Below are 11817 nucleotides of genomic sequence, written 5' to 3'. Positions count from 1 at the left end.
ATAAAATTTTATACAAATATATACTATTAATTATCAAAATTTAAATTTTAAAATATTATTTTTATAATATATTATAGCAGCAACAGCATTAGATAAACAATAAAAATAAGTGTAAAAACAGATACAGTATTTATTATAGAACAGGAAAACACATAAAAGTTCAACAATGAATACTTACTTCACCATATTCACCAGCAACATAGCCAAATTCGGGACATGTTGTCGGGTCTACCAGAATTCTAAAACCATCATCAGTGATATTGTTATCAGTACGAACGGTAAACTCTACACTGTTTGTACTTGTTGTCAGTGATGGTGGAGATTCTGATCCACAGAATAGCTCCTCAATGCCTTCACTTTGAATCTGACGAGAAGAGTAACAGAAGCGTCAAAAACAGATTATTAAATTATCTCAATACTTCTTTTTAAAATAATTTTGATGTTGAAAATGTGTGTAGTTGGTCGCTTTCTTGAATTGTAGAATGTAATTGTTTTTGGTTTTTTTTCAGTGCTCTGTTTCTGACCAACCAACTATTTAGCACCTGTTTGGTCTTTCCTTGCCTTTTATATTTGTTTTGTGTTTTTCTTTGGCAGAAATTGAATAAATAAATAAAAATAAAATGTTTTACATTATACTAATACATGCAGCTACCAATGCATTACTACTACACAGGCTAATGTAGTTTGCACAATCAAACCAAAAAATTAGTTAAACATAAGTACAAGAATTAATCTAACCTTTCCTAAGTTACAAAACATTACATTTATAATAATTAAATCAATTTAAAATTTGAATAATTCATATAAAATAAAAAAAAAACAATACCACTAAGACATCGTTTTGGCAACCTTCGCTGTCTTCTAGAGCAAAATCTATAAAAAATATTTGCAAACACATTCCTTCAACTGTAGAAATATCCCAATTGCATCTATAGTTGTTTACGTAGGTTTCAGCGGTAACAAGGAGGGTATAGGTCTCTTCTAGCATTTCTACTAACACATAGCAATCTATTAAAGAAATGAATTACGAATAAATATTCTGATTAACAACAATAAGAAACTTGTTTAAATCCTAATGTACAATTAATAATAGTTTAGGTGGTTGACTCTACCTTGCTGGGTTTTTTTCTGTGGATCAAGTCCTTCCCAGACACAAAAATCAAAAGACTTTTCGATTTGCATGTCCACTATGTGTATGACATCAGTTTTATATCAATGTTGCATTTAATTTTTGTATATTAAAAACAATAATAAATATATATATAAATAGGTCATCTTACCTTGACACGGTTCTGATTCACAAGGTTGGGTCATAACTGGTATATCACCTTCGCATTGTGAGTCATCTACTTGAGCGTCATTAGCCAATTGTAAACAATACACCTCTCTAGTCTGTTCTGCCTGTACTACTGAGTCATCGCCACATGGACACTGAAAGTTATATAATTATATAAATGAATTTCTTCTACTGTAATCAATCAACTCTCCCAATACCGAACAACTTTGGGCTGGCCTAATAAAGTTAGGCTTTCCGGAAAGTCTGGTATTCAGAATAGGTTTTTTCGGAATTTGATTTTGGGACTCAGAAAGTTTCAGAAAATAGTTGATTATATTACCAAGGGATCATCAAAGATGTAACTTAGGTGGTCACATGTGCAGTTACAGTATTTGTATAAAACCTACAAACTTACCGCGCTCCATGGACCAACATAATAAGCGTATTCAGCACAATTTCCATCAGTTATTATAAATCTGAATCCTGAAGCAGTTACATTTTCATTTGATCTAAAATAGATAACACCTTGGTTGGAAGCTGAGGTCCACTCTATCTCATCACTGCCACACAACGTCCTGTTTAGTAATGGTTCATTGACATCTGTTATCTACAAACAAAAAATCAATTATGCATGAGAGACGTATTTGTGCAATATGGAGAGCCAATTTGATAGTGCTTAGCACTCGTGTAAATCCCCAGGGTGCTGCACCGCTGTCATGTTTTTTACGTTGTTATTTGTGCCTGACAATCAAGAATAAAATAAAAAAAAGTATATATGGCCCGCTACGGTGCCTTGACTATTCTATTTTCCTTTCGAGGGGTGTCCATATTGGGAATAATGGCATATGTAGTCTCTATACATGTAGGGATCTCATGAAAAGACAATTAATTAATCTGACCAATTACATAGCTCCTTGACGCGATTAGAGTTATTAAAAGAATCTTCATGTTAGTGCAGAAGGTTCCAGGTTCGAATCTCGGTTGGGGCGACTTTTTCTCATTTTCACAAATTTCCTCATCTTATCGTTTCAAATTAATTAAATTTCAGTATATCACCAGGCGGTTAAGGATTAATGTTCTATGCCTAATGTGATATATATATATATATATACAGTATACAAACACATTAGGTATAGAAATTTAATTCTAAACCACCCGGTGATATACTGAAATTTAATTAATCTGAAACGATAAGATGAGGAAATCTGTGAGAATGAGAAAACGTTGGCCCAACAGAGATTCGAACCCAGACCTTCTGCTTGATATGCACCTGTCCTAACAATTAGACCACTGGGGCTTTCATTGTATAGTTTAAACTCAATTGGATAGCGACTCTTTAACATTCTCGGCATCATTAATCATTAATTAAGTACCAGTATATTATTGGAGAAAATGAAAATGCTGTGGATATCAGTGGCTGAATCTCAATGGATATATAAATAAAATTTACTGACACAGATATATATATAAATACCAAACATATTTTATCTATCCTAATTCGAACAATAAAATTCTTACTTGTACGTAATCCAAGCAATTGCCGTCATTGTCCACAGGTTCCAAATCAAATTGAGTAAAAAATATATAAAAACAGCCATCAGAATTGATTGTGTATGTACAGTCTTCATTATTAACATAGTTGTCTACGCTGATCAGCATGGTTTCTGTAAGTGTAATGTTCATATTACACGCTGTTGGGAAAGCAAAAATTTAACTTAAACATACACATTGAGTTCCATTTGTATATATACACACTACAAATATGTTATCAGCTTAAATGCTAAAGCTCTGTCTACACTATTAATAATAATAATAATAATAATAATAATATTTATTCGGTCATCAATGTAAAAATAACCAGGAATGAGAATAGGCTAAAGCCCAAACAGATTCTGCACTCACTCCATACAATATAATCAGTTAAAGATAAAATCATATACAAGAAAAATACAAATAAATTATACATAACATGAAATATAGTGTTTTGTTAGAGCAGCCTTAAATATTGAAATTGTTTGTGAATCTTTTATGTCATTTGGTATTTGCTCCCATAGTCTAGGAAAGGAAACAAATACAGAATTATGAAAAGTATTGCCTTTCGAATTCCAACGTAAAAGCCTACCCGGACATCTTTCACTAGTTTTAATATACTCATTGAAAGAATGGGGACAGTAACCTTTCAACACCTTAAATCCTAATGAAAGTCTATGTAATTTAAACAAGTCATCAATAGATAATAATTCAAGCACTTTCAACCTATGAAAATAAGATGTGTCCCAGGAACACCTTGTTGCTCTCCTTTGTATACTTTAAACATTATATGAGAAAGAAAATGTGCTGTGCCCATGATATGAACATGATGAATATCACTACCATATTTGAGCACATCACACTTTTTTGCCAAACTAGTTTGATAGTGTAGACAGAGCTTTAGATTAGTCAAAATTAATTTTAATACTGTTTACTTGATGTTCAATGGAATGATAAAATAAGCTAGAAACTAAGAATGTAAATTAAACCGTACAATTATTAGTAAAGGTTTGCATAGTGTAGTAGGTAATCAAAAAAAAATTATTAAGTAATACTAAAGTTAAAAGTCACCTATAAAATAAAAAATGCATTAAAACATGTGGTAGGCTGTTATTATTTTACAGCTAACAGCTTAACATCTCATCTGAAAGACGGTGCGCTATCTACATGTATTTCACCCCACTAGGTCAGCTAGAGAGCGATGGTCGGATTTGAACAAATGGACCTGTGGTATTTCAAGGTTCAGCGCACAACACAGTGACTACCACTTGTTGCTGTAAAAGAATTTGGCAAATGCAAGTTATCTGTACTACTTACATGGACATTCCTCCAACTCGCAAGATGCTGAGGATGATGGGGCTTCGTCGCAATTAGAATCATCAACCACCTCTTCCGTCATCAAATTCTGGCATTCATACTCTCGGGTAAGAACACCTTCACCGCATGTAACAGAACACTGCAAATAAATCACATCAAACAATGAGAAATATACATATATATATATTTATACCAATTGTTTTTTCCACTTTTCTAGGTGGAGAAATGTCCAACTCCATTAAGGGTGTGGCAGCACTCCTCAAAGGGTGTGGCCTGCAATTAGGTTTGTTGTTATTTTGTCTTCCTCTGCTTTAATTATTTAATTAATTTTGTTACAATATGTATGTAAATTGATTTGAAGGTATAAAAGTAATGCCCTACAGAGTGACTGTTATACAAATTGCTTGATATATTTTTATTTAAAAGCTTTACTGTGGCATAAGAAGCAAAAGTGTTTATTGCAACAACTTGTAGCTACTATATTCTTATCTGATTGTAAAACGCTTCTGAAATGTTGCCAACTTTGACAGAGTAATGGATCACTAATCATATTGGGACCAAACAATTGTTATAAAAGACAAATTAAATAAATCAATTTTTATCCATTATAATAAGGTAAATGCCTTACAGTAGATTCTCCTGAAACCACATATCCATACTGAGGACATGCACTGGGAACTATAAGGTAGCTAACAGCGGGCTCCGCGCCTCCTGCTGTCCCATCCTGTTTTGCCTCCAAAATAATCATGTTGGTTTGTGAGTTAAAAATTACTGAGCTATCACCATTACATGACCTTCCTTGCAACCAGGGAGCGTTGGCATCATAATACTGAAATGAAAATATTGTTTTTTTAAATGTGTACAGAATGAAGTAGGCAGTGATTTTCAAGCAATTTTCGGGCTGAATACATCAATGTGTGGCAGTAATTTTTCATTAGTCCAGAAGAGTTGATTCAACCTCATTTATTATATATTTCAATTTGTTTTATCCCATTATACAGTATATAGTTTACAATCTATTTATTACTGAAATCCAATGCCACCACCTAATTTTCACAATAATTTATACAAAGTCTATAACAAAAAAATTTTTAATAAATATGGTACCTCAATATAGTTTTCATTACAATCGCTTGGTAGATTCACTGACTGTATAAATAATACCAAACACTCATCAGTGTCAATAGTTATGTTTGTCTGACACATATCGTTGTCTCCAAAAAATAAATCCATACTACTTGATGAACTAACTAACATCACAGAATTGCAATCTTAAAAAAATAAATCAGTTTAATAGTATCAATCAATCAAACATTTTTATTCAAAAATAAAAATATACAAATACAATAAGAATGATAATGGGATACAAAATAAGCAAGAATGCTTTAAACATGTAATCCTAAACACAATTGAACAAACTTAATGTGGGGGATTGTTTTATCTGTCAAATTATTCCAAATATGTGTTCTTGATACGATATGCATTGTTAGTGCATTTGTTGTGGACAGTAGTTTGACCTGTTTCTTGTTAAGTAATTATGGAATGAGGCAGATGTACTAAACAAGTTATTAAATGATACTTGTAATAGATTATTTTTATATTAGTACATAAATATGGCAGTGTATTTAAAATAATAAATTTTTAGTGCTGGTACAAATAATTCAAAGTTCAAAGATGAATATATAACAAATTTTCATCTTTCACCGAATCAAATTATTTGTTCCATTGCACGAATATCCAAACATAATTGTTTAATTTGGTTTGTCCTACTAACCTGGGCATGCCTCAATTTCGCATGTTTGATTGATACGATATGGTAAATAGTCAATGTCATCACAATTGGAAATATCAGTTTCAGTGTTGTCTGACAAGGATATGCACAGTAGGCTTCTAACTTGATAACCCTCTCCACAAGTTGCAGAGCACTGAAAGTACAATAAAGGTAAAAGTGAACTTTTTATTCACTCTGAACGTAAGGGAATGTTAGGAGTCTCAGTTCCTTTCTCTGCCACCTTATCGTCTCAAGGTTTTTCAATCAGGCACTCATACAGCTAACCACTTGGCTCCCACAATAAAGACGGCATACTGTAACAGAATGCAATACATTGTACTGACTATTCCTGTAACTCCTTCAAGTTAACATGGATCTATTATTCTAGAATAAATAAATAAAAAGAAGAAATCTCTTACATCTCCAAATTCTCCAACGGCGTAAGCAAATTCTGGACATTCAAAAGAAAAAGCAGTAGCAGCAAAACCTTCTGCGACTGTGTCATCATCAGAGAAAAATCTCAAAGAGATTTCCTGGCTAATGCCATAGAATACACTGGCGCTTTCATCACCACAGAATCGGTAATACGTGTTTTCAAACCCTGGCTGGTCAAGCTTAAAGGCAAAAAAAACAAAATGATACTTAATGATAAATGTTTTTTATAGAATAACATGCAGCATAGCAAATTTAAGGATATAATGAGCCTTTGATCATCGTTTTGGAATTGGCGCTATAAATGTTTGATTATTAAATTATTACTGTATCTGTGACTGTAAGTGTAAACGCTAGTTGAGGCTAAGCCCAATATCTATAACCTAGAAATTAAATGCATGGTGTGAGAAAATATTAACGTTTTCATTTAAAATTATATTATTCAATAAATAAAGCAATTTTGGATGAATATGTAGTTGATATATTATCATTATCTTAGGAGAAATGCAAATAATGTACCTCAACATAGTCAAGACAATTGCCATCATTATCTGGTTCCTGCATTTCTAAAGTATTGAAGTAAATAACAACGCATTGTCCGTCATCAGCAATAATTTTGTATGAGCAATCTTGGAAATTGTCATAATCTGTATTATCACCAGCAGGGTCATAAAACTGAGGACCTCCGGCTTGAATATCCTGACCACATGCTGCAAAATAAAAACATTTTTTTTCTGTGTCAATTAAAAAAAAAAGAAAACCACTATTAAACTTTATGTAACAAATAAATGTAATAAATGATGTAGCCATGGATACGATGATGTCATATCACTACTATGTGTAAGAATACCACTACCATATTTGGGCGCATCACACTTTTTGTCAAACTAGTTCGATAGTGTAGACAGAGAATGAATGAATGAAAGAAAGGTTTTTAAACTTACGTGGACAATCTTGGATGTTGCACTCTTCGGTTTCTTCTGGCTTAGCATCATCGCACACAGAATCATCAACAACCATTTCAGTTGCCAGTTCCTGGCACTCAACTGTTCTAGTCTGTGTACCGCCACCACATGTTCTGGTACACTATTATGAGAAAAGGTTACTATAGGTTAACAAATTCATGATGAAGATATTTTCTTTTTAAATCTGTATATAATACCAATCAAATATTATCAAAATAAAAATTCTTTTCTCTGGCAAACAGTACATTATGTCATATATAGATATGCATGAATTGTTCTATACAAGTATACAATTATTTACTGGTCTGAAGGGCATAGTTAAAAATATATGTATACTATATCCCGAGATGAAGTCGAGTGATAGTATATCTCCAGATCACTGAGGGGTATAATTTTTACCATGCTCCGATGAAAGCCCAGTAAATATTTGTTTTATATACCATACACACAAGCAAAAACATAACATTGACTTGGTTGGGCCAAACACCATTCACCGTACACCCCTATTCAGTGGAAACTTTGTTGGGTAAAATTTATTTACATAATTGTACCAATGTACTTACGTCATCGAACATTCCAGAAACATATCCATATGTTGGACAATCAATTTCTGTAATTGCAATAGTGTAGCTGCCGATCTCAGTGTCATTATTAGACATAAATCTGACATCGACCTCATTTGAACGGGATAGAAAAGTAGTAAATTCAGATCCACAAAATTCTACTTCAGGTGCATCGTTTCCAACATCAAAGATCTGAAAATATAATAAAGAACAATTTTAGTTTTCATTTTGATTATTATATTTAATACAAAAATAGTATTTAAATTATTAATTTAATAACGAGGGCGTGTGGCGCAGGGTGTTGAACGTTGGACTACTGATCGTGAGACCGAGGTTCGAATCCAACTCTCGTCGCATTGCTTGTATCCTTTGGCAAGATACTTTACTTACGTTTGCCTCTCTCCACCCAGGTGTATAAAAGGGTACCCGGTTAGATCAAGACACAACCTTGCGCTGATTACTAGTTGCATTATGGGAGTATATTTCCATACGTGTTTGATCCATTCATTGAGCGCTCGCTTATATGCTCTATATAAGAATGAACTAATGTTATTATTATTATTATTTTTAATTAAATGAAATCATCTTTAAAGGGCTGTCAAAACGGAACTGAAAACAATTCAACTGTATGTTGAGTTGTGTAAAATATGTTAATTTCAGATAAAGAATATCCAGAACTGGACTGAACTTTTCATCATATTGCGTTCACTGTACAAGTTTTATCAACCCTATGTCAATATAACACACAAATTTGCTTAAATAAAATTTCTTTCAGTTGAATTATGTTCTTGATTGACATAAGCCTGTCTTTAATGAGTGAATTTAGGCCAATAATGCCGACTGGGCCTACTGGCTACAATCAATTTAAACTAACCAAAATTTTGTCTGAACATTCCCCGTCAACTCGGTCTGGCAATGAAAATGTTAGCTTAGTAAGCTCGATACATTGGCCTTCACCCAGATTGATGTCAGCGCGACAACTAAGATCAGCCTCATAATTAGACATTAGTAAAATACCGTCTTCTTCAAAAAATTCATCACATTCTGGACATGGTCCTAAATTGCATGACTGTGATTGAGGGGGCGCTTCAATATCAGCACAGTTACTGTCGTCTACAGTGACCTCAGTCGAAATGTCAACACAAAATATATTTCTTGTCTGCATACCACTTCCACAAGTTCGATCACACTAAAGTAGGAAGAGAAATGTATGAAACATTCATAGGTGTTATTGCGATTAATATACTTCACTGTTCTGAGTTGATCAACTAGCATAGGTGTTTTGCACCTGCTTGGTCTTTCCTTGCCTTTTATATTTTGTTTTGTCTTTTTCATTGTATTGTATATGTCAGAAATTGAATAAATAAAAAAATGTAAAAAATTTGAAAAAGGCATCTTATATTTTCTCATCAAAGAATTTGTTTATATTAACAAAAACACAGTTAATTGAAATTAACTAGTAATTTTAATAACTATTTTGAAAGAAAGGAAATGTTACAACTTACATCTGCGAATGGAGTAGTTCTGTAAACGAATAATGGACACGCGGAAAATTGAAAAAAACAACTAAATCCGGCAAATTCATTAGTGTCATCAGAAACAAATGTGATGAGGGCAGTTCGACCGGCAGTTGGACCAAAAGTGGTTAATCCTACTGAACCACAAAAGGTCTGGTTCAAGTTCAAGTCTGTTGGGTCCGTTACCTAGAAAATAATTAAAACAACAATGACAAATTTTCTTAATTCAAGTAATATATACATCAAAGGGCAAATTACTGAAACAATTACAATTCTGTGGCTGGATCTCAATGGAGATACAAAATAAAATAAGCACTGAAAAAATGACAATGCTGTGGGTATCAGTGGCTGGATCTCAATGGAGATACAAAATAAAATAAGCACTGAAAAATGACAATGCTCTGGGTATCAGTGGCTGGATTTCAATGGAGATACAAATAAAATAAGCACTGAAAAAATGACAATGCTGTGGGTATCAGTGGCTGGATCTCAATGGAGATACAAAATAAAATAAGCACTGAAAAAATGACAATGCTCTGGGTATCAGTGGCTGGATCTCAATGGAGATACAAAATAAAATAAGCACTGAAAAAATGACAATGCTCTGGGTATCAGTGGCTGGATCTCAATGGAGATACAAAATAAAATAAGCACTGAAAAAATGACAATGCTCTGGGTATCAGTGGCTGGATCTCAATGGAGATACAAAATAAAATAAGCACTGAAAAAATGACAATGCTCTGGGTATCAGTGGCTGGATCTCAATGGAGATACAAATAAAATAAGCACTGAAAAAATGACAATGCTCTGGGTATCAGTGGCTGGATCTCAATGGAGATACAAATAAAATAAGCACTGAAAAAATGACAATGCTCTGGGTATCAGTGGCTGGATCTCAATGGAGATACAAATAAAATAAGCACTGAAAAAATGACAATGCTCTGGGTATCAGTGGCTGGATCTCAATGGAGATACAAATAAAATAAGCACTGAAAAAATTACAATGCTGTGGGTATCAGTGATTGGATCTCAATGGAGATACAAATAAAATAAGCACTAAAAAATGACAATGACAATGATAAAGCCAACTAAATCAAAATGATAAATTTAAACAGCCAGAAAGAAATTGCAGAGCTTTAGCGTAATGTATGAATGGACAAGCATCCCATTAACTTACAGTAAAATAGTCATTTTGACATACACCATCAGTTGCTTCTTCTAAATCAATTGAAATGAAAACCAACGTTACACACATGTCATCAGGTGCGACAAAGGTATACACACAATCTTGATTTGGTAGATATGTATCTTCACCATCAGGTTTATTGCTGAAAATATTCTCTGTGACTATTTCTTCATCACATTCTGCAAAAAAATAATAAATAAATGAGTTCCATAACAACTGGATACATCATCACCAATGTGTTAGGGCAGAAATAACAGAGGGTGATACATTTTATTTAAAGAAAGTAAATAGCCAACCAAACGTCAATTGTCTGTGACAGATTTCTGGCTAAATGTAATTGTTTGTTTGCCTTTATTATAAGTGAAATATATTTGTTAAGCAGTTTATGGTTTCATTGAGAGATTTATCAATAATAATAATAAATCATCAAACTAGTAAAAGCAATTGCACAAACCTGGGCAAGGATCCTCAAGACAAATCTCAGACGTTGGTGGTTTAGTTCCAGAGCACAAGGAGTCATCAACAGCAGTTCCTCCCGCAATAAACCAACAGTCCACTGTCCTTGTTCGTTCACCCTCACCACATGTGGAAGTGCACTGCATAAAATAATTTTATTAATCAAAGTAAAAATGCCATAAAATTTAAGATAAGATCAGATAACATTATTTGTCAAAAAGTGAAATTAAATTTTTAATTGAAAAACCATTTCTAAAGTTATCAACTACCAATAACAAGTTTTCTAATCCAATCATAAAAAAAAATTAAAAAATTAAATTTGTTCTTGTAGTATAGATGTTTTCTCGGAAAAGGACATTAAAGGTCAGTTTACACCTCTGGCATGTGTGTACTTTAAAGAACCCAGAGCATTTTTCGGAAGAGTAAGGCATTATCTCAGTGTATTGGTCAATCTCAGCCCCTGTTATACACTGCACTATGGCTGCTGTGGGCCAAATCCTGTTTCTTCAATTGAGGATGAAAAACATAACATAGGTCGCAAATATTTTTTTTTCTTTTAATAAATAAACAGCTTAAAATCAAGAACTCACCTCACTCCATTCACCTGGAAGGTAGGCATAAACTTCACATGGAACAAAAGCTATGGTTGTGGAAAATCCTCCTGCAGTAATATTGTCATTTGTAACAAATGTCTGTTGGACTTCTGATGACAACGACTGAAAAAATTCCTCGGTGCGGTCTGAGCCGCAATCCCTTTGCCGAATTGTTGGGTAACCAAGGTCAAATACCTGCGTGGTAATGAAC

General features: G+C 33.2%; 1 protein-coding gene across 1 annotated transcript in view; it reads right to left on the bottom strand.

Annotated features, from left to right (window-relative positions):
- LOC140047089 (uncharacterized) overlaps positions 1–11817 on the bottom strand; it is a 42256-nt gene that overhangs the window by 8300 nt on the left and 22139 nt on the right. The window contains exons 29-46 of the mRNA XM_072091901.1: positions 11604–11801; positions 11012–11153; positions 10549–10736; positions 9360–9557; positions 8729–9043; positions 7855–8046; positions 7271–7412; positions 6846–7036; positions 6314–6508; positions 5898–6048; positions 5231–5394; positions 4752–4952; positions 4124–4262; positions 2795–2967; positions 1692–1883; positions 1281–1431; positions 827–1008; positions 179–364 (exon numbers count right to left, since the gene is read on the bottom strand). Of these exons, the coding sequence (XP_071948002.1) occupies positions 179–364; positions 827–1008; positions 1281–1431; positions 1692–1883; positions 2795–2967; positions 4124–4262; positions 4752–4952; positions 5231–5394; positions 5898–6048; positions 6314–6508; positions 6846–7036; positions 7271–7412; positions 7855–8046; positions 8729–9043; positions 9360–9557; positions 10549–10736; positions 11012–11153; positions 11604–11801 (3300 nt within the window). The remainder of the gene's footprint in view (positions 1–178; positions 365–826; positions 1009–1280; positions 1432–1691; positions 1884–2794; positions 2968–4123; positions 4263–4751; positions 4953–5230; positions 5395–5897; positions 6049–6313; positions 6509–6845; positions 7037–7270; positions 7413–7854; positions 8047–8728; positions 9044–9359; positions 9558–10548; positions 10737–11011; positions 11154–11603; positions 11802–11817) is intronic.

Source organism: Antedon mediterranea, chromosome 4 (assembly GCF_964355755.1).
Source record: "Antedon mediterranea chromosome 4, ecAntMedi1.1, whole genome shotgun sequence".
Classification (NCBI taxonomy): domain Eukaryota; kingdom Metazoa; phylum Echinodermata; class Crinoidea; order Comatulida; family Antedonidae; genus Antedon; species Antedon mediterranea.
The sequence above is the reverse complement of the archived record's forward strand: the minus strand, read 5'-3'. Positions and strand labels throughout refer to the sequence as shown.